The sequence below is a fragment of the Periplaneta americana genome, chromosome 5, assembly GCF_040183065.1.
Source record: "Periplaneta americana isolate PAMFEO1 chromosome 5, P.americana_PAMFEO1_priV1, whole genome shotgun sequence".
Classification (NCBI taxonomy): Eukaryota; Metazoa; Arthropoda; class Insecta; order Blattodea; family Blattidae; genus Periplaneta; species Periplaneta americana.
Window position 1 is genome coordinate 34223513 of NC_091121.1, and position 23489 is coordinate 34247001.

General features: G+C 33.3%; 1 protein-coding gene across 1 annotated transcript in view; it reads right to left on the reverse strand.

Annotated features, from left to right (window-relative positions):
• The window catches only part of LOC138699525 (neural cell adhesion molecule 2-like), a 1056814-nt gene that overhangs the window by 65997 nt on the left and 967328 nt on the right, over positions 1 to 23489 (reverse strand). Inside the window, exon 9 of the mRNA XM_069825483.1 lies at positions 6265 to 6561. Coding sequence (XP_069681584.1) covers positions 6265 to 6561 — 297 coding nt within the window. The remainder of the gene's footprint in view (positions 1 to 6264; positions 6562 to 23489) is intronic.

A 23489-nucleotide genomic window follows, 5' to 3' on the forward strand; every position in this document is an offset into this window, starting at 1 on the left:
CAGGTTGGCTGACAATTTCTCCTAATTTTCAACTGGTAGAAATTCTTCATCCACTCTCGACAATTTCAAAGGTTTTCTTAGTAAAATCTAGACGAATATATTTTCTGAATATCGAATAGTTTAGTTTTGTTCTGATTATTATGGAACTGCTAATACGCTGTCACAGGATGGACTCTAAGAAACTTCTTCTTCATTACCAAATGATTGAAGTATCTTCCTGATTATTAGTCGACTAAATATCCGTTCTCATTATCGAATGACTCAGTCTCTGTTTTTCGGATTGAAGTTTTTGTTCAGTTTATGTAATGTCTAAATTTTTGTTCCTACTGTCAATTAAAAAAATTGTTCCATGACGCAAATATTCCTTCGTAATTATCGACAGGTAGAAGTTATTTTCCGGTTAACAGACTATTCAATGTCATATATAAATATCCAGTAGCTAATACTCTTCTCACTAGCACATTGTTGAATTTTCTTTTGCGATTATCTAATTTCTAACATTCTGTCATTACGCCTAATTGGTATAAATCCCGTTTCCATTATCGAGTGGTTGAAATTTCCTCTGATTATCAGCAGGCTGTATGTATATTTTCATTATCGATAGGTTAAATTTAGATCGTGATTGCACACTGACTATGTTTACGGTGTGATTAACAAATAATTAAACCTTCATTGCGATTATTGACTATCTTAATTTCCCATGTGATTACTAGATAAGTGAATTTCAGTTGCAATTATCGACTGTAAGAATTATTACGTAAATCACGGATCCGGTTAATTTTTTATTCTCATTATCATCTGTATATTTAATTCTGATTATACACTGGTTGAAATTTCAGTCGGATTTTAATCGAATATGACTTAGTTTAAGTTAAATCGGTTTACTTAAACTCAAGAACTGAATTATTTCCTGATAAAACTTTCTTATGTAACTAACACAATATTACTAGACCTACCTATATGCTGTTAGAATGCACCAGTTAAAATTACATCAACGATGTAGATATTAATCAAAATATAGCTTTACATATTTCCTAGTTGCTGATTTGAAGACTTTCGTGTATGATAATCTTACTCACAAACACGTACATTATAGATGACACTGCCAGATTTAAGGATAAAATTGAAATAGAATAAAGAAGAATGGATTTTCTTCAGTTATAGAGTTTCAAACGTTGTGAGTTTTATAATATACAAAACATCTTTCATTATATTCGTTTTACTTTTTCAGAATGCTTTAGAAATTTACTGTGGTCTTTCTGAAAGTACCATCCCAATATTTTCTGGAGAGACTAAAATAAATTATAAGCATGATAAAATAAACGCTATCAGGAATTGAATTATAATCTTTAGGCAAATGAAGAATTTGATCGGGAAGTAAATAAATACACTAAATGAATAAATATACGAATAAAACATACAAATTAATAAGGTAATAGTACTATACAATAAAATGTGATATATTAAAAGAGCACATAAATAACCGTCAGTGAGCCTTTTAGTGGAGTATAAAAATGCATATTAATACACAGATACATCACAACCAGCTACATTAGAGAACGATCCATTTATAATTTGAGAGTGGGGGAATTTGAATATTTACGATGAAACGTACGAATTCACATTATAACAATTATCAGACAGAGGGTAATATAAACGATTTTACTATTTTTACACCTATTTATATTGTACCGATATTTTCCAAACTATTCTAATTAGTTATACTGACAAGTGAGTAACTTATATACTTAAACGAATAATAAACCTGATGAAAGTAAATTTGAATTTCGTGAAGCTAAATCTACCACTGAAGCCACTGCTAAACTAGTTGACTGAATATTAGATACCTTTGAAGAAATTAAGGTTATTGCCACATTAACTGATTTACTTCAAACTTTCAGTTGCTTAACTCTCATGATTGCTTAATTCAATAAAGTAGAACTCTATGCTATAAATAGAATTTATTGACTTCTTCAAATTTAGATAGCAGGGAACAAATTGTTCGAATTAATGGATAGCGTTCTTCATTATGGATATCTTTACTGAGGTTCCACAAGGTTCTATGTTCGGACTGTTTATATTTATAACTGCATCCTTGGTTACTTGACTGGATTATTTGTAAGCAGAAAAATCGCTGTATTCCAAGTTTCGAATGATTTTATATTTGATAATACTATTATGAAAAATTTAATAACTTCGTGTGAGATATATATATATATATATATATATATATATATATATATATATATATATATATACTAAACAAATAAAAATAAACATTTGTGTTATGATTATTATCTTAAAATGGAAGCTACCGTTGGGAAAGTACGTTTAATCAATAATTATTAGTAATCAGATAGAATATAAAGACATATAGATGTATAGGTGATTACGTAAAACCTGAACGTAATATTTCATTACTTCTACAGCAATAATTTTCAAAAATTTTAAAGGAATTTCAAAAGGCATAAAACATTCAACTGAGAATTTTGGAATTATTGTTCCCCTTACTCCGAACAATAATACAAATACTTCAATCTGTCCCTGTATATGAGATGTTCAGAGCAGAAGTGGTGTAAGTCAAAATTGGGTAATGAGGGTTAAAGTAAAAAATTTGTAAAATACAGCGCAAAGTAGCAATTAATATGTCCTTCGTCCTATCCACTGACTACTACTAGTTTAAATAAATTGAGTTTTATTGGGTTATTTTACGACGCTGTATCAACATCTAGGTTATTTAGCGTCTGAATGAAATGAAGGTGATAATGCCGGTGAAATGAATCCGGGGTCCAGCACCGAAAGTTTCCCAGCATTTGCTCGTATTGGGTTGAGGGAAAACCACGGAAAAAACCTCAACCAGGTAACTTGCCCCGACCGGGATTCGAACCCGGGCAAATAAATTGAATTTTAATTGCTATTTTGCGCTGTATTTTACAGAATGTTTACTTTAACCCTCGTTACCCATTTCTGACTTACACCACTTCTGCTCTGAACGGCTCATGTGATAATAATCCCTAAATTATTCAATTGTAGGGTCATAGAAGGTCTTCTTTTCTTCATGTAATTAGTATTAATTTGACAAAAGAGTCAAAAACTTAATTTTAGTCTAAGAAATAATCTGGGATCTGATCAAGCTGTTAAGCTTATGGGGTTTTTACTCATAATAGGTTGATTTGGAGTCGACATAATAAATTATCGTAGATTTATATTCCTTTTAAAGAAATAAAAAATTGTGTTGGTTTAAATACTTTAATCAGTGCTTATTGTGGCTTCTTCTATAGCTCCTTTAGTTATGAAATTTTGTTAAGGTGAAATATTTATGGCTCTAAAGATGTATTCATATTACAAACGAAGGAAATCAGTTACATAATTTCGTCTTTACCTACTGTCTCACGTTGACAATTGTTTAAGGTTTTTATAATTTTCTTCCCCTCATTTACATACAACTAATAGTACATAAATTATGTTTACCAAAATAAACTTAGTTATATGATCGTATTAGATGTATAGGGCTCTACGTACAATAAAGGCATTTCATTTAGTGGCTCTCATATGCTGACTCAAACACAGAACAGAATTTTAATATTGCATATAAAAGTGTGTAACGGATTACCTGACGTGAGTAGCAATTTAAGTTCCTGTTAAAAATTTTCCATCTTATCCTAGAGATAGTTATCAACTGTGAGAAATAGCTTAGTATTTCACATGTGAAAGAAAGCTATTTTAGATACCATTATTTCATCCAATTAAGTAATTTGTTGATTAGAAATAAATATTTATTTTATATCTAACCCGTAAATTAGCAGAAAGGAATATTTACAACATGTTTAGGCTTTAAATAATTTCAATATTGTTAACTTATGTTTTATATGTTTAAAATCAGGAATCAGGAGTTCTACTCTTTCAGGGGTGAGCTAAAATTCATCAGTGTATACTATATTTTATGTTACAAGTATTAGCAAAATAAAAAAAATAATAAAAATATAAGAAGGGTAATAATTATCATAAATACTAGAATAAGATCAAATGGGTTCGTCAGAAATTATTACACTGATGCTACACGTTCCTCTCGCAAACATTTCACTCAGAAATAATGATCTATTTTAGCCATTTATAATATAAATAATTATTATTGACTCACAGCTTTTATGATGTTCAAAAATGTATATACTTTGCTCCAAAACATGACGACATTCCCTCACACACCCTTCATCACTTAACTGTAGGAACATGCAAGGGATAGACACTTAGCTGAGCTGCCAATTCTTGAAGTCATTGTCATATTGTATTTCTGCTACGTGCCTAAGGGTTTGGGAGAAGATGAAGGTTTATGAGGATTTATCAATTCCAAGAAGAAAGGGTGTCACATTTTGGAGCAAACTATAACAGTGTAATAACTTATTGCCTTATTTGTTAAAACGAGGCCTTTCACGTGTAATTTAATGGTCAATAAATTCTGTGGCCGGTAGGAAAAAGGTCTTAAGTAAAAATTTTATACTTTTCAGGAGAGCAGTAGAAAGATTTAAATTGGTTTCAATTATAGAGTTTTTTAATTAAGAGGCTTTTCCTGGATATTATTTGTTTATATTTCTTCTAAAATAGGTAATGTTGCTCATTTAACAATTTTCTTGATCATTTCCAAAAATAGCCGCACTTAAGCCCTTTTAAAACTAGAAGCCAAACTGAGTAGAAGGGAGTATGTAAACATAAGACCTTTTTCATGTGAAAATAGATGAGAAATATAAATTATTAGGAATGCAAAATGGGTCTTAAACAATTATAGGACTGTTTACCCTGGTGCTTAGAGTTTTAAAAGGAAAGGGCATCAGTATGTGATAAATGGCTAAAATACAAGTTAGACCTTTTTAATAGGGAATCACGGAAAGAAAACATGTGATGGTTTGTAAGGAATAAAGTATTAAATATTCTTAAGTCCTTTATTCTGTATGTGCTCGATTCAAAAAGTAATTTGGACATTTGGTAACGCTCTATAAATCCAGTCAGGAGTGTCATTTGACTTTAACCGTTTTCCAGATTGTAGAGAATTGTTTCCGCTTTCAGAATATATAAAAATCTCATTTTTAAAAAAATTGACTTAAAACCTTTTTCCTCCCGACAACAGAATCTATTAGTGTAGTGTAGTGTTAGCATTAGAATTAGTGTTGGTAGTGGCATAGAGTTTTTATTCAGGAAATAATAACAATGTAATAAAAATAATAATTTTATTTCCTTTTGATTATAAAGACAACGTATAAAATTAGTATACCCGAAGGATCGAAGCTCGGATGCAGTTCAATTTGAATTAGAAAGATTTTGTTTAATACTATACCAAACCACTGGTATGCAGTACAGCGCAACCGACCGTCTATTCTCCGTAAATGTGACACAAGTTGTGCAAGAGGAGGTGACGATAAGTGCCGAAGTCATTTTGCGGCGATTCTCGCCATACGTTTTCTCTAAAATTGTAAATGGATCTTTCTGTAGTTTCCCCATCTAATTAAAAGATGATAGAACATGCTACTTTATATTTGCAGCTGAGGAAATTATCCACATAGAGGCCTACATAACTAATAAAATACCAGATAAATTATTCTTAAAAAAAATAATGTACACAAACGGTCTTACTAATAAATCGTGTATAGCTTTTATACGAGACTTATGCAGAGTTGAAAGAGAAAACGTTACTAATAAACCATGCACAAGCGATGGATGTATAAACAGTCTGTAACTATACAATGGGAATTACTATGCAATAGTTATATACACGAAACACCTTCTTTAAGCGTTGTATATAGAGAAAAAATGGCCGCCCCTCTAACAGCTGTTCGTATCGACTGTCATTTTATGATAATGGCTGCCTTGTAATCACAGACGAACAAACCAAAGAGCATAGAATAATTAGAGTAATATTGCTGTAGCTTGTATTCTTTGACAAAAATATAGTGTGGTAATTGATCAGAGCCAGTTGTACTATTGATACTTAACACGGCACACTAGAGCGCTCTACCGGATGCAATAGAGAATCTCAGATATTCTATTACCTTTCATAATGAAGTAATGACGAAACTATGACGTAGCTGTGTAACAGTTATACTATTATATACGATGTATGTAGTGATTATTATTAGTAAGGAATTTACACACGACTTATAAACGAGCTACTCATTGTATACGACAGTTAAACGTCTGTATATAGAGTTTTTATTAGTAAGACCGAAAGGAAATAAAACTACATATTAATACAGATGATGAGAGATAATTTACCTGCAGGAACTAACTGAAAGACACAGGGTTCCGCCTGGCGGCCTATTGCATTTCGCCCCCAGCAAGCCAGGGTGCCATAATCCCTTTCTGACTTAGGGGTGTAGTAGAGGTCGCTAGTGCTGCCATTCCCCGTCCCAAACCGAGACTGCTCCACCTCGAAACTCTCTCCGCTGTTGTTGAACTGCCACACGAAACTGACGTCACCGGGATCAGCAGTCACGTGACATCTCACCCTCAGGACTTCGTCTAGCGAAGCTCCTACTACAGTGACTTCCTCGTTCTTGCAAACTGGAGCAACTGGAAGCAACGCACAGAAGGTATTAGTGAGGAGAGTGTCGGATATCTGATGAAATATTGCTGCGAAATAAAAATATCAACGAAAACGTAAGACAAAAATATTACAGAGTGCGTTGCGGAAGATCGAGATGAGATTAAAATTTACAAAACTTCTTCGAAGTTCACAAAAAACTATTATTATTATTATTCGATTCATATAAATAATAAAGAGAATGGGTGATAATCCACATCTTTGTCTGACACCAGTATTGATGGGTGTCCAAGATGATAGCTTACCATCAGTCTAATTGGAAACATCATTTGGAATAGTAGACTCCCAAAGGCAATTTATGATTATGTACCACATGGCCAAAGATCTGTGGGTCGTCCTGCTAAGAGATGGCGTGAAAATTTTATGTGAGACCGTAACAGGCCCATTCACAATGAAAATTAAACATAACCGTAACATAAACACAGAAGTTTGCGCCCAGGCTACCAAATGGGATCATTCACAATGATTCACATAAGCATTGACATAAACATTACTGTAAGACGTTAACATGAAAGTTTGCAAACTCCAAACTTTCATGCTTATGCTTGCGTGATTTGCAAACAGAACACAATCGTGGAGCGCTGAAGTATACGACAGGATATGAGGAAATGGCGTCGTTGTTATGTTTCCATGGTTACCAAGTATGTTTGCGGTTATGTTTATGTTCCCATCGTGAATGATGGTATGACTTCTTGATTTTACCGTAACGTTTATATTCTTAAGTTAACGCTTACGTTATGTTTAATTTTCATCGTGAATGAGCCTTAACAGGCCTTGTGGCCTAACACTTGCCAGGCAGAAGAAGAAGATTATTATTATTATTATTATTATTATTATTATTATTATCATTATTATTATTATACTTAGTTATTTAACGACACTGTATCAAATGGAAATTTATTTAGCGTCGATGAAATTGGTGCTAGCGAGATGGTATATGGCGAGATATGGCAGAGGATTCGCCACAGATTACCTCACTTTCGCCTTACGGTTGTGGAAAACCTCGAAAAAACCAACCAGGTAATCGAACCCACGCCCAAGCGCAACTCGAGATAGGCGGGCATGCGCCTCAACCGACTGAGCTACGCCGGTGGCTATCATTATCATTATTATTATTATTGTATCACTTGTATCACTGTGCTGGACTTTTATTGGCCTATGGCTGTTGTCCAGCACATAAATATCAATAAATAAATATATATAAATAAATAAATAAATAATAAACAAATTATTATTATTATTATTGGGCCCTCTATTATTTTTATTATTTATTGATGACATATGTAAAAGAATAAGTTCAAACTACCTGTTATTTGCTGATGATCTCAAAATCTTTCGCTCAATAAATAGTTCTGCCGATTGCCAAACTCTTCAAAATGATATTAATTCCATTGAACTTTGGTCTGACATTAATGGAATGAAAATTAATTAAACAAAAACTTTTGTCATTTCGTACTCTCGAAAAACTACTTCCATAAAATTTAATTATTCTCTTAATAACGCCTGTATTATTAGCAAAAATTCTATAAAAGATCTTGGTGTACTACTCGATTCTAAATTATACTTTCACGATCATGTTCAATATATTTATAATCATTCAATAAGAATGCTTGGTTTAATAAGGTCTATAACTTATTCTGTTTCTACTCCTGAGTCACTATTAATTCTATACTTTACTTTGGTTCGCTCTAAACTTGAATATGCATCTGTAGCCTGGAATTCCATTACTTCAACCGATTCGGTTAAATTGGAAAATATTCAAAGAAAATTTATTTCCTTATGTGCTTTTCGATATATACCCAATTCCACTGACTTTAACTATGATATTACCTGTAAATATTTTAACTGTTGTAGCCTTTATGCTAGACGTCTAAATCTTGATTATCAATTTTTTTGCAAAGTTATCAAGGGTGATATTGATTGTGAGTCTATCATAAACAATATCAGCCTTCGTATTCCTACAAAAGGTTTAAGATTTCAAAAAATTTTTTATAACCGAAATTCAAAATCACTTTCTCCAGTCTGTAGATGCATAAAATATGCCAATTTGCATGGGCACAATTTAGATCCTTTTAAGGTTTAGTTTCGTTTTGATTATTAGTTTTTACTGTTTGTACTCAATTGTATTCATGTATGTTTTTGTTATTTATGATATTATTTATTTTTGTTTTGCACCTTTGTATCTTCTGTTTGTGTATTGTGCTGAACTATAATTGGCCTCTGGCTGTTGTTCAGCACACAAATATTAATAATAAATAAATAAATAAATAAATAAATATTATTATTATTATGGACGTAAATTTGCGTATTGTGAAGGATAAGATTGAGAGGAAGTATAAGACACTAAAATGTGCTAGAACCAGAGCTGAATGAATGAATGAATGAATGAATGAATGAATGAATGAATGAATGAATGAATGAATGAATGAATGAATGAATGAATGAATGAATGAATAGAGAAACATTTAAATGATACGGAAATACGCGTAATTAAAAGGGAGGTTAGGGCTAAGGTGAAGTGTCTATGCCAGCTCCAAGTCTGTTGGTCACTTGTCTCACTCCGATTTTCGCCGTGGTATACTCAGCAACACTGAAGAATTTTGAAGGGAAAAGTCTAAAATGGACGTAAATTAATAGCTACAGCAATTATTCAACTGTCATTAATAATATTGTTCATTAAGGGATACATTCTACATCTAGCGAGCCGCAGAGAAAACGATTTGCTAAAGCGTTGAAAAACTCGCGATATATTAAATACTGTAAGGAAAAGATAAATAAAACCAATAAGCGAAATGGTTACAAAATAAATCCATTTAAAACTATACACTTTATATCTATACTTTTGTCTTTGTATTATTACAACATTAAAATAAAAATGGAGTTGCAACTTCAATCGTGTTTTAACTTATGTCATGAAATACTAGAAATGGATCTAGTTATTTAGTGTATAAATTACGTGAGAAACGTGGCTTTACAAATACATAATTAGATTCTAGTTTAGACAGATAGTTTGGTACACACATATAAAAGCGCTTGTAGTTTTTGAAAAATAATAGCATGAGTGTTGTGTCTCCCAATGTAGAGATAATATCATGACTGCCCTTAAAAAAATTATTTTTTAAATGAACTTAAGAACAAGAACTTATTTACGTCAATATATACTGGAACCGTTAGTTCCACTGCTAATTTTATTATTATTATTATTATTATTATTATTATTATCATTATTAACATTACTACTATCACTACTACACAGCTAAAGATTATGAAGTTCCACTTTGTTTAAAAAAATAGAATGTTATTTTGAATTTTACTCCAAATAAATATGCACGTATAACCCGTCTGACGAAACATTGCAGTTTTCAGATGAGGGCGCTCGCTGGTAAGTAACTATAACGTCATTGGGCGCTCGTGTGTCGCGAATGCGATCCGCTTAGTCTCGATGCGTGGCGAGTCAGCTGCAGAAATGTTGGTACAGTCTGACAATAAAAACACCAACAGCTGTTATGAACATAATCAAATACAATTACCAATACAATAGTTGAATTTACTTTTTCTGTCATATGTACGGTATATGCACGTACTTTATTCCAGAAGTAGCTGTATGCCGAGGCAGAGGTCTCAATTTCATCTGCACTATCAGTTGAACTGCCTTCGTCTGCTGTATCTGTGCTGCTACCATCTCATCTTCATCACACTCTTCATCACTACTCACAATGCCTATGTTTATTACTACCCTTTCTAATTCCTCTTCCATTAACGGGTCACGACGCTAATATCCGTCCTCAATATGTTTAACAGATTGGCAGTATTTTATCCTGATTTCTTTGCTGATTTCTCTTATTAATTGAGCGGTCATTTGTTTCAAAACTGACAGCCTCCAGAATGTACCTTTTCCGTCATTAAACAGTATCTTTTTCGTAACAGCATTCAGAAGCTTACGTAGGGTCGGAATTTCTTTTCTCTTCTCATAAAACTCCAAAAAAAAAGTTCTGCGGGTGACACATTTTTCAAAATCATGGATGTGGGCGGCTTTTACCAGGAGTTGAAAATTGTCCTCCAACGCGGTTTGCTTCTTCACCTCCTTAGCTATAATATATATTGTTCCTTCACTCTTCTCCACCGCCGTTGCTGTTCTTTTCATAGCGTTCGTTAATGGAATGATAAGACCTTTCTTTTTCTCTTCCTTACAAAATTTTAGCACACTGTATATAATATTTCTGCTTCGCGAGTGTAAGACTTCGCGTGACGAGTGTCTCGGCGGAGTTTCCATTCGCTCTTGTGTACACACACACTTCCGATACCGACTAGCAGACTGAACGAACTGAACTGAGGCATTTCTTTACTGCAGCACTGTGCATAGTACGTCAGAACAGAGTGACGTAATGCAGTATCGATCGCATGTTTATATCCAAGCTTACTCTACCTGCCGTCTGCAATGATTCTTCAGACGGGTTATACCCTTCAATTTTGCTTCGAATTCTCACAATGTCCTTTTCTGTAGATGGAGTTTTCTACCGAAGAGCAGCTCTAAAGGTCATGAGTAGCCTGCAGTCAAAGCTGTTTCTAGAAACTTAAATTTTAATTCAAGTTTGATTACACTTCAGTTCCAGAGTAAGTAATCATACACAGAGTAGGCGAATGTTGACGTCAGAGGTAACTACCGCCCTGTGAAATTTCGAGATACTTAAAAGCAAAGTAAACGTTTCCGCTATGATCCACAAGGTATTTTAGACATTATCCGATCTTATGAAAATATGGCAGTCTACATGGTTGAAAAATGTTCTCTTTCCTAATTCTGGTGCCTTTAAATAGACTATTGTAATAGGCTAGATACAATCAAGCCGTAAGGATATGTCAGAGACATAAAAAGATCTGACACACTGTCCAGTGACAAAGATTTTAAACTTGACGTTTTGCTAATTGTCAAAGAGAAACCACATTCTACTCACAGTGAAATAGAATACAAATTAGATATCTCGAAAGCAACTGCAAGCCCATATAAAGTTCAACCTTCGTAGGAGTTCATGGTTACAAAAGGTTACAGTTCATGTTCTCTGAATTTCGCTTCCGTTCTTTTCACAGTTGACTGAGAAGTAGGTGTCCAATGTGGATGAGTTTCGACAAGAAATGTTAAAACGTCTTTGTAAGATGCGTCAAACGGTTGATCTAACTTACGCCACAGATCTAATGAATCGTCAATTGCTAATCAGGCAAGCAAGTATCTGGGGGGGACTTTGATGCATCATACATAGCTATAGGTCGCCTAGAATCCATCATCACTACCATCTAACAATCTCTGGACAAACCGCAAAGAACATACACTGTGATGGAGGATCGACTCGGCATCATAAAACATAAGTGGTGGCCTATTTTTCGAGGAGATGATGATGATGATGATGATGATGGAAGAAGAAGAATTTTGAAGTGTATTGTTGAAATACCAAGAGAAATATCAGTATAACCATGACTTTATCTGCCACAAATACAACTTCCACCACCACTCATTTGCATATATTCGCAGTTACTCATCGAAGAACTATTTAATATTATATAGAACATATGTTAATAGTTATTTATGCAAATAAGTGGATAATCTTCATGATTATAGCAAAAGTGAATGTTTGTGGCATGAACGATAGTGAGTGCGACAATTTTCACGAGTGTCATAATAATACTGTCCACGAGTTGAATAGAACACTTTATAGCAGTAATGTCAAAACAAGCGCATTTTTCTGACCTTGACGTCGTGCGCGGGCAGCAAGCGCTAAGTATGGAAAGAGGAAGGTTTGTGTATATGAATAAGCAACCTGTTGGATTAAGAAAACAGTGGTGCACAAACTTCAAACGGAACGTGGAATTTTATGTTGTTATTTTTATATGACTTCTTTCTGTTTAATATTATCTATATTGGTCTGTAAAACAAAAGTACTAACACTGATTTCTTAATATTGCACTTGTGTTTTAAATCTTAATAACATAATAGGGAGTTAAGATGGAATATTCACTTAAATTCCATGGTAGTATAATATTATACTGTATTAAGAGGATGAAACACATCATTCATAAAGAAAGTGATATTCCAAAGAAAGAGACTGAGTATGATATGATAAGTTGGAATTGATACTGATGGTATCTTTAGCCTTACAAAAGTAATCAATAAACTAATCAAAACAATATTACAGTACAAAGCAAAGTTACCTAGGTACTGTATCTGTTTTAAGTGTAACTAGTATTACATAATAAAACTCTTATCGCATTATGCTTTTAAGGTGGTATTTGTGAGCAACTTCCTATCATCAGAATATTTAATTATTTTCTCGAAATCTGCTGAAGCTATAGAGCTGACATTTTTACAACACATGGGCACGTATTTTTGCTTATGATATAACAGTAGTTGCTTTGTTAATTCATTTCCTTACAAACAATTTCCATGCGAATATTTGCAAAATTTTCAATACACTATCTTCAGTAATACGTATATACGGTATATTAGATTTAAGAAAACATTCTGTAAGGCTACTAAATAAATAGGCCTATATCTGAAAATTTCACTTTTCTATATGAAAAGTTGAGAAAATATTTATTTTGAATAAAAAAATCAAACTTGTGAAAAATGAGCATTAAAATTAAAACTTACATTCTTATAATGCACTTATACTTCTCAGGCAAATCTAAAAATTAACATGGATACAGTTTCAATAAGTTCTCTTCCCTTTATCTATTAAATCAGTGCTGGCCATCCCTGAATATAGCTCGACCAAGCGGCATATACCACCTCTTTCGTCTGTCTCTTTCCTTTCCGCTGTAAAGCGCTCAGGCTCTCCTGGGCTCTAAAGCGCGCGCTTGCTCCTGTGGGTATCAATTGACATGCCTGCTTTATGGCATCTTAGCATTATAAATTGTAGGAAATAAATTATGAAAGAAATTCGGGATCCATAGCTGACAGAGTCTTCATATGTTCGCATCGATTAGTTGCATCTGGCATTGACACTGAATAAAGAGAAATGGATGAACTTGCAGGTTATGTTACAAATGTTCCTTTATTTTGTTAATATAATTTCTCTGAACCACATAACTGTTTTATATATTACAAAAGTGATACAAAAATATTAAAGATTGGAAATAAATGATACGTTACCTTCTGTTCTGTATTTCAGTTCTTACTACGAGTATGTCGCGCGTAGAAACGGTAAGTAAGATAGCAAGCGTTCCGGTATTACGTCATAGCAAATACGTCATTGCTATTATTGGCACGCGTGCTATAATAAGCCGATTACGCACGATATTGTATGTAGTAACAACCTGTTTATAATACTAGGATGGCATAATAGAAATGTTTAAATGAATATTGACAGTTATATCTTTATCTGACACCTGATGTTTTATTGCCAGTCTCCAATAACTTTTAGATTAATTTAAATCTCTTTTTCATATGGCCTGTCTGATATCTAGCTCAGTATAAAGTCGGATTTCTTCTGTCCAATGCTGTAGTTATAGGAATTATAGATTTTGTAATTTCGGAATCCAGTCTTCTAAGTAGTGTCGCCACCTGTTGCGATATTTCCCCACGTTCTGTCTAACCTTATGACTCAACATTGTTCTCATTTTAACCCTCAGCCTGTAACCAGCTGTGCTTTTTAAAAAATCCCAAATAATAGAGACGTAATAAATCTTATTTTAAAAGTAATATTTTTATAACCTCATATTATATAAAATATATAATATTTTGTAAACCTAACCTATGTTTCACTTGTGGTTTTCTTTATAAGCATGTTATTTCCTACAATCTTTCGTATTTGAACCCTTTACTTTTATTTTCTGCATTCTTTTTCAATATTCCAAATTGTTTTCACAAATTTAATTCTGTTACAAAAATAAAAAATACAATGGTTACATTCAATGCAAAATATACCAAAAAAATCGGAATACATTTATATAACTGAGACATCGACAGTAAACAGTCGATGCACTGTAAACAAAACTGACATTCACTGTGATTTCAGAATGACGATTAGAATAGTAATATACGTTACAAGAGCGGTATGTTGACGTTTTCATGGTCGAGAAAAAGATTGAAAAAGCGAAACGTAGTTGAGCTTTTTTAATTTCCGAGAACATGAAAACAAACATACCGCTCGTGTATCGTACATTATTTTGTGCGAAGATCGTTTATTACATACCTGAAAGACGAATTTCTAATTAGTTGCAAAGAAATCTCCATCTTGGTTTCTGTTTAATGACGGCAATTTCGGAGAACCAAAATATCTTTCTTCAACATTGTTGCTATAAAATGTTTTCTGTGTTTACTATATTCCAGCAGGCCGTGATATACGTCTGTCTTTTTTCCCCCCAGTCTATAAATGCGAACTTAAAACAAACGGTAAGGTTATGTAATGATTTATTTTTCATTTTAATATTTTAACAATATTATTTATATAACATATTGCAGTAATAACATCGGCATCTGGAATCTTGTTGATTTCTTCACGGCTTCCTTAACGTTACTTGAATCAGGAATGCAATAAGTTTCGTGGAGTAGTAGAGTTTACTTAATTTTTGCAAATATTTATAAACAATAATTAACATTGCAATTTAGGTGAAATTGCAGTGGTAAGTTTCCAATTTATAATTATTACTATGTTAAACGTCTCTAAAAATAATATGTTAAAAGCCTAAAGCGAATGTCCATATACAGTTATTGACCTGTTAGGTCCATTACTATTTCAAGATTCAAATAATCCGAATTTATATGTAGAAAGATTTCGAGAAAATACAGTATTACAGGAGAAAAACGCTACGTTCCCAAAAAGAACACAAATTTGGACCTAATTACAATATTTTATTCCTTATAAAGAGTGAACAGTAAGTAATGTCATTAATTTCAGGGGGTTATTCTTTGAGATATTTGAAACATAAAAGTAAAATAAAATTTTGCTCGTTTTCGTTTCCTTCTCGAGATAATAATTGTATTATATGAAACATTTCGTAGCGTGTTTTGGGAAATCAATTGATTTCATTCCTAGTACGCTCAGTCAATTTAAGAGAGCAGTGTATTATGATAATGGATTATTGAAAGAATTTTAGTTTTGTCCCTTAAATGTGCAGAAATTTGATCTAAACAAATGTAACTTCATAAAATTCCTTTACAGAACAGAAAGTTACAAATAATTGATTAAATGGCGATCTTACTCGTGTTAATTATGTAAGCATGTGTGGCTTACAGCTGTTTCGGTACTACTTGACACCATCCACAGAGCCTACTAGATCTCGGCGCTATCTCAACTTCACTGCCTGCTGTGTGGGTGCGTTCGTGTGATGAAGAGTTGTGTCAAATAGTGTGTGTGTTCTGAAATTGATCTGTGTGTTGAGAATTTTATTAGGGTTCAAGTGTTAAAATTAGTGTACGAAAGATTCAACATGGAGAAAGTTATATTTAATCGGATTAAAATTTCTGCACATTTAAAGAACAAAACTAATTTTTTTAATCATTTTATTATCATAGTACATCATTCTCTTAAACTGACTAAGCATATTGGGAATTAAATCAATGGCTCTTCGAAAACAAGGTAGGCAATGTTTAATAGAAAACAATTTTTATCTCGAAAAGGAAACAAAAACGAGTTAAATTATATGAAACTTTTTAGTTTCAAATGTATCAAAGAATAACTCCCTGAAATTAATTACATTACTCACCCTCTATAATGCATGAATACAAAATGATTACTGCGAACATATTCACTATTGAGTTAATCAATATATTTAAATACTGAAATGCATAACAAGCAGAGAAAAAAGTAAGAGGGGGATTTCAGGAAATACCTGTGATGGCGTGTAGCATGTATACAGGGATTAGGGTAATGGAATCAGGACACATATACAATTTGCTGTAAGAAAAGTGTATCTAACGAATGGAATGAAATAAGCTGTGAATATAAATCAAGTCTCTGATGATAATAATAATAATAATAATAATAATAATAATAATAATAATAATAATAATACTTATTTACTACTTACTTACTTACTGGCTTTTAAGGAACCCGTAGGTTCATTGCCGCCCTCACATAAGCCCGCCATTGGTCCCTATCCTGAGCAAGATTAATCCAGTCTCTACCATCAGATCCTACCTCCCTCAAATCCATTTTAATATTATCTTCCCATCTACGTCTCGGCCTCCCCAAAGGTCTTTTTCCTTCCGGCCTCCCAACTAACACTCTATATGCATTTCTGGATTCGCCCATACGTGCTACATGTCCTGCCCATCTCAAACGTCTGGATTTTATGTTCCTAATTATGTCAGGTGAAGTATACAATGCGTGCAGCTCTGCGTTGTGTAACTTTCTCCATTCTCCTGTAACTTCATCCCTCTTAGCCCCAAATATTTTCCTAAGAACCTTATTCTAAAACGCCCTTAATCTCTGTTCCTCTCTCAAAGTGAGAGTCCAAGTTTCACAACCATACAGAACAACCTGTAATATAACTAATAATAATAATAATAATAATAATAATAATAATAATAATAATAATGAAACAAAGAGGCAGGCAGAAAATAGAAAAGAATGGAGAAAGCTGGGTTTGCAGTGGAAGACCTACCCTTGGGCAGAACACTAAATGAATAATAATAATAATAATAATAATAATAATAATATTAATAGTAACAACAACAATAATAATAATTCATTAAAACAAAATATACTGTTAACAGGACAGAAAGGAACACTTTATGAGTCATAGACAATAATAAAATTAACAATAAACCGTATACAGAATGTACACATGAGAATCTTGGATATACAGGTTGATTCACGAGAATTTACCGTTCCTTACGGGGCTCATTTCCAAAGACATTCTGAGCAAAAAATGTCATATAAACATTTGTCCTAAACTCAATATTCTCAGAATTACACTAATTTGAAATTGTTTATAAAATACCATTATTCTTGAGTTTTAAGGGCAAAAGAATAATAGAGATAAAGAATGACCTATTCAGGAGTATCATTTCTTTAATTAACTAGTATTCTGAAGCTGAAAATGTGTTGTGAATTCCATAGTTGCTTCGTACATTTTTTTTTTCTTTTTCGATTTCTGACTACAAAATTACATTTTACTACTCATTTATCACAAATCACACCACTCTTGTAAATTCTTTAAGATTGTACATTAGATGCATAATTAAACTGTAAATAATAAATTTAAAGAAATAAATATCAAAAGTCCTTCAATAACTGTCTATTCAAAATACAAAATATTACATATGTTACATGAACGTATCTTTGACTAGCGCTTTCGCTATTATAATAGAATCTTCAGGTCAGACTTGCGTGATGTTAAGCTTTTCATATAAAGACGTAGATGGACAAGTAACGTCGAAATTTGTTAAGGTACATGACGTGAGGATATAAAAATACAGTGATAAGAAAAACAAGTAAAATTTGACTTATGAACAGTCGAATATATATACATATGACAGTTAAACCTTCATGAGGTCTCAAAAATTAATACATAAAAGTATTTGGAGTTAAAGCCTGCAGAAACATGTATGCAGCTTATAGATCAAAATTTGTTTAAAAATTGAAGTCTGCAAAACATATATGCAGCTTAAAATTGAGACACAGACAGTTAAAAGAATAACAAATTAAAATACTGTTTTGCATCAGTCATCACGACGTGGCAGCAATATTTTAATTTGTTACTTTTTAACTGTGTGTGTCTCAATTTTAAGCTGCATATATGCTTTGCAGACTTCAATTTTTAAACAAATTTTGATCTATAAGCTGCATACATGTTTCTGCAGGCTTTAACTCCAAATACTTTTATGTATTAATTTTTGAGACCTCATGAAGGTTTAACTGTCATATATATATATATATATATATATATATATATATATATATATATATTCGACTGTTCATAAGTCAAATTTTACTTGTTTTCTTATCATTGTGCTTTTACATTCTCACGTCATGTACCTTAACACATTTCGATGTTACTTGTCCATCTACGTCTTTATATGAAAAGCTTAACATCACGCAAGTCTGACCTGAAGATGCTATTATAATAGCGAAAGCGCTAGTCAAAGATACTTTCATGTAACCTATGTAATATTTTGTATTTTGAATAGACAGTTATTGAAGGACTTTTGATATTTATTTCTTTAAATTTGTTAACTTGTCGGACCAACATGCCTTTCATATTTTGTAAATAATAAAGTTTATAAAGTCATATGACTTGCAACAAATTTTGTGATAAGTACCAAAGAATGATGTCATTTTTAGTTAAAAATTGAAAAATAAAATCTGCACAAAGCAATTAACAACATATTTTTTAGCTTCAGAACATTATCCAATTAAAGAAATGACACTTGTGAATAGTTCATTCTGTATTTGTAATATTTTTTTACCCGTAAAACTAAGGAAAAAGGTATTTTTATTAACATATTCAAATTAGTGTAACTCTGAAAATATTGCGATTAGGACACATGTTTATATGACATTTTTTGCTCAGAATATCTTCAGAAATAAGCTCCGTAAGTGACGATAAATCCTCGTGAATCACCCTGTATTATTGTTATTTATTCATCTCCATGTGAGTAAATGTCAATCTATATTCAATTTATATACACAGAACAAAACAAAGTTTTGCACCACTAGAATTTTCAATTAAGGCTTTGGTCAAAGATTTTATTACAGGTAAGACTATACTGGGTGTTCATTTCAAAGTGTGTCATGACGTCACTGTTGTTGGGTCACCGATTTGAAGCGAGTTTCAGCTGATATGTTAGAGAAGTTGCCTATTATTTAAGGCGTTCTTCAATCTGAACTTGAGAACGTGTACGGTATAACTTGAACGTCGTAGCAACAGATGGCGGTCTGTACGGTCTGTGTGCTACCATAACCTCTTTCGAACTGTGTTTTACGCCGGCAAGTCGTACGCAGGGTATTTGTTATCATCGGTTGCGTACGGTAACATTCCACAACACAAATCAAATGCTCCGTGTCCATGTTGACCGTCGAAGTTAATGTCAACAAATACGTAAATAATCGTCTTAACCCTCTCCCCATATCCCGACAGTACGTTATTTCCAAACAGTTCACATTCCTGCCACTACCTGCGTTACCGTACGTATCGGTACGTACTCTTCAGAATGAACGCCGTACTTGCTAGGCAACTTCTCTGCCTCATAGGTTACACACCTCTGCGGAAGTGTAGGAAGATTGAATTCGCTAGGCTCATCGGCTAGCCACATGAAGACATACAGCGAGCCATGACACACTTTGAACTGAACACCCAGTATATCAGTAGTAAGACCTTTGTTAAAACAAATTAGCTTCAGTAATTCAACTGTTTCAGCATTATACGCTATTATTGCGTAGTTTGATTAGCTAAAAATGGTAGACCTACAGGCCACTTAAATTTTCTTACCCTATAGTGGTGTCAAGCAGATTATTTCTTGAAATGGCATTCAATAAGGCAATACAGGAGCCTATTTCTCCTTTAGAAAGGAATAGAATTGTTATCATGCGTCAACAAGGTTTAAGTATGAGAGAAATTGCTCTTGAAGTCGGAAGATCCTATAGTACGTGTAAAAGGTTTCAAGACACTGGAAATGTTGAGGATAGGCCACGAAGTGGACGTTTAAGGTCAGCTACAGCTCACGAAGACCGCTACCTCGTATTGATGGTTCGTAGGGACCCAATGAATGCAACAGAACTTTACCGACGGCTTTAGATGCTACTACAAGGCGCATTTCTACACAGACAATAAGAAACCGACATCGTGCAAATCTGCGCTCAAGACGTCCTTGGAGGACACCGAACATGACTCCTACACAACGGCATGAGAGGTACCAATGGGCAAGGTATCATAGCGGATGGTCTTTAGATGAATGATACTTGGTCTGCTTATCATCTGATTGTTGTCGTTGCGAGGAGAGAATCTGGTCAAACAGACGGTCTCCAAAATGCAGTTCCTCGTGTCCCATGTGGGGCGGTTCAACCAAGTTCTCGTCCGGTGTCTGTTATGGTCGCCGGATAGTACTTGTGCCTGCCAATGGCAATATGACTGGAATCCAGTATAGAGACTCCATCCTAGAATCTATTGTTGAAGATTCCAGCATCTGTATGGTGATAACTTCATTGTACAAGATGATAATGCTCGAGCACACTGAAGTTATCTTGTAGAAGAATACATTACGTAAGTTGGCATTATGAGGTTGGAATGGCCTGCGAAATCAGCAGACATGAATCTTATAGAACATGCCTGAGATCAGCTAAAATCTGCAGTAAGGCGTCGCAGAAACCCTCCAGGCACTCTGGCAGAACTCAGAGATCATGCAGCCATTCAAGAATGGGATAGACTTAACCAACAATACATAAATGATCTTATTAACAATATGCCAAGAAGGACAAAGGCTTGCTGCAATGTAAGAAGGGGTGTTACACAATATTAAGGGCTTGCCGTAATGCAGTAGAGAATCAAATCAATCTTCTTAATGTATCCAGCTCTTTGCTGACAACATAAAGTCCACCATAGTCCACTGTAGTCTATTCAGTTGTTGTTTTTCACGAGAAATGAGGGGTATTTTGATCGGTGTTAATTATAGATGCCTGTTGCTAGTAGCCAGAGTTGGGGTGTTGTCAATACATACTGCAAGGCTGTCTCTTCTGCAACTGGTACTGATGATTTTAATTTACTTCTTTTTTGGTTTATGGATGGACAGTATAGAAGAATGTGTTCCAGATCTTCATCATGATTATTGCACCACAGACAAGTAGGATTAACAGAAATGTGAAATCGGTGTAGATACAATTGTGTGACAATGTGACCTGTTCTGGCTCTTGTCAAAATGTTTGAACATGTCTGGGGAAGTTTTTGTACATTTCCAGGTCATTTGGTTTCTTTGGTACAGACTGTAAAATTTTTCCTTTGTCAGAAGAGAGCGAATTGTTGATCCATAGGTTTATAAACGAGACTTTACTGAAACAAAAGCACTGATAGAGATATCACTTGAAGAGGTTTTGGTTGCAAATATGTTGCCTGTTTTGCAATATTATCGACTTTCTCGTTTCCAGGTATACCACAATGACTAGGTATCCATTGAAATGTTATTTCCTTTTGGAGTTTTTTAGTTTACTTAGTTGTTTCTGAATTGGAATAATTCTATGTGCGTATAGGTTTGGTACAGAATTTAATTATATTAAATATAGCTCTTTTGGAATCGGTAAGTATGCAAATAGATTTTCAGAAATTTGAGTAACACACTGAAGAGCAGCATCAATAGCTAGCAATTCAGTGTCAAGACTGGAAGAGGACGAACATGGTGTGAAATAAGTTTCTTGTAAAATTCTCCGGAGGTAAAATAGTCCCTCAATCGGATCTCCGGGTTGGGACTGCATTGAGAGGTCGCATGAATCGTACTAAAAATAAAGTAGTGAATGTAACACAAACTCCAATGTTTATAAATACATATTGTCATTTGTATTTGTTCATAGGTTGTTGTTTTCAATAAATATTCTCTTGAAATAATATGCCAAAGGCAGTATTTTAATTTCTGTATTACACATTTATTCAATTACTGGTATAACTTAGATGGTGTAAAACGTTTTTTTGATGCGTGTAGTCACGAACGTATTGTGTATGCGTTTTTTTTTCGCGTTTCGCTTGCTTCCATATTAAAACACAACTGAATAACATCACTTTTTAAAACATATTCCAATCCCCTATACATTATAATAATCTCTTGCGAGTAAATCAAGTATATAAATGGAGTCCTTTGTTCCCATGGTATCGTGAGTAATTCCAGAGTAAAATTTTCATGTCAAAATGTTACGTTCCTTTTTTTCCTTTTTATCGCAAAAATGTACATTTCGCGCTAAAATATTATTCGATAGAGTGAAAGGAAATGACAAGTTTCAGAAACAAATAATTAAAAACAAGAACATTTTAATATTATATATGGAACAACATAAATACGTCTCATTATTATTTTCGTGGAAGTCTGTTTAAATATTCAGACAGAGCTGTAAACAACATATTAAAAAATAACATAGACTATAAAAAGAACCATCCCAAAGAAAGTTGTAACAAAAAGTAATAAAACTTTATAATGTAAAGGTTGTACGACGATTTTTTTATGGATCAAAGTAACGACACAAGAAGTTGAGCGTATAGTATCGACTGAGATGTTAACATTTTGATAAAGCCTGTAAGATATACATAACAAGGACATAAATAAAATGGAGTTATGCAAGAAAACTTAGTAAAAAAAAACTTAAAATGCTACATTATAGACCTGGTCACAAATGACAGAACAAATATTTAACAGCGAGATTTAAAAATTCTCTTTGTTTGTAATTTTGGTCAGGACTAACTATTAAGCAACACTTATAGTGATGGAGCCCAAACTATTTTTTTTATCTTCGGTAAAGTCTTTCTTCTTGTCTTCCTACTTAAGCTATCTTGACGACTTTGTTATTATGTATCCTGTTGACATGTTCTAACCAGATCCGTTGTTTTTTTTAACCAACTTATAATATGATCTATATTACACAATTTTCTTATTATACAACTGCAAATCAAGCTTTCAGGTATAACTCCCTGCAAAGTAGATTTGAATAATTTCGAGGGTAAAATTGTTCCGGGGCCGGGTATCGAAGCCGGGACCTATGGTTAAACGTACTAACGCTCTACCAACCGAGCTACCCAGGAACTCTACCACACACTGATCCAATTTTTCCCTCTATATCCACAGACCTCAAGTGGGCTGACAACCGTCAAGCAACCAACATTGAGTGCACACTAACTCTGTGTGACTTAAATTGTGGTTTTCTGTTAACGAACAGTGACGTGTATTATACAAATCAAGCTTTCAGGTATAACTCCCTGTAAAAGTGAT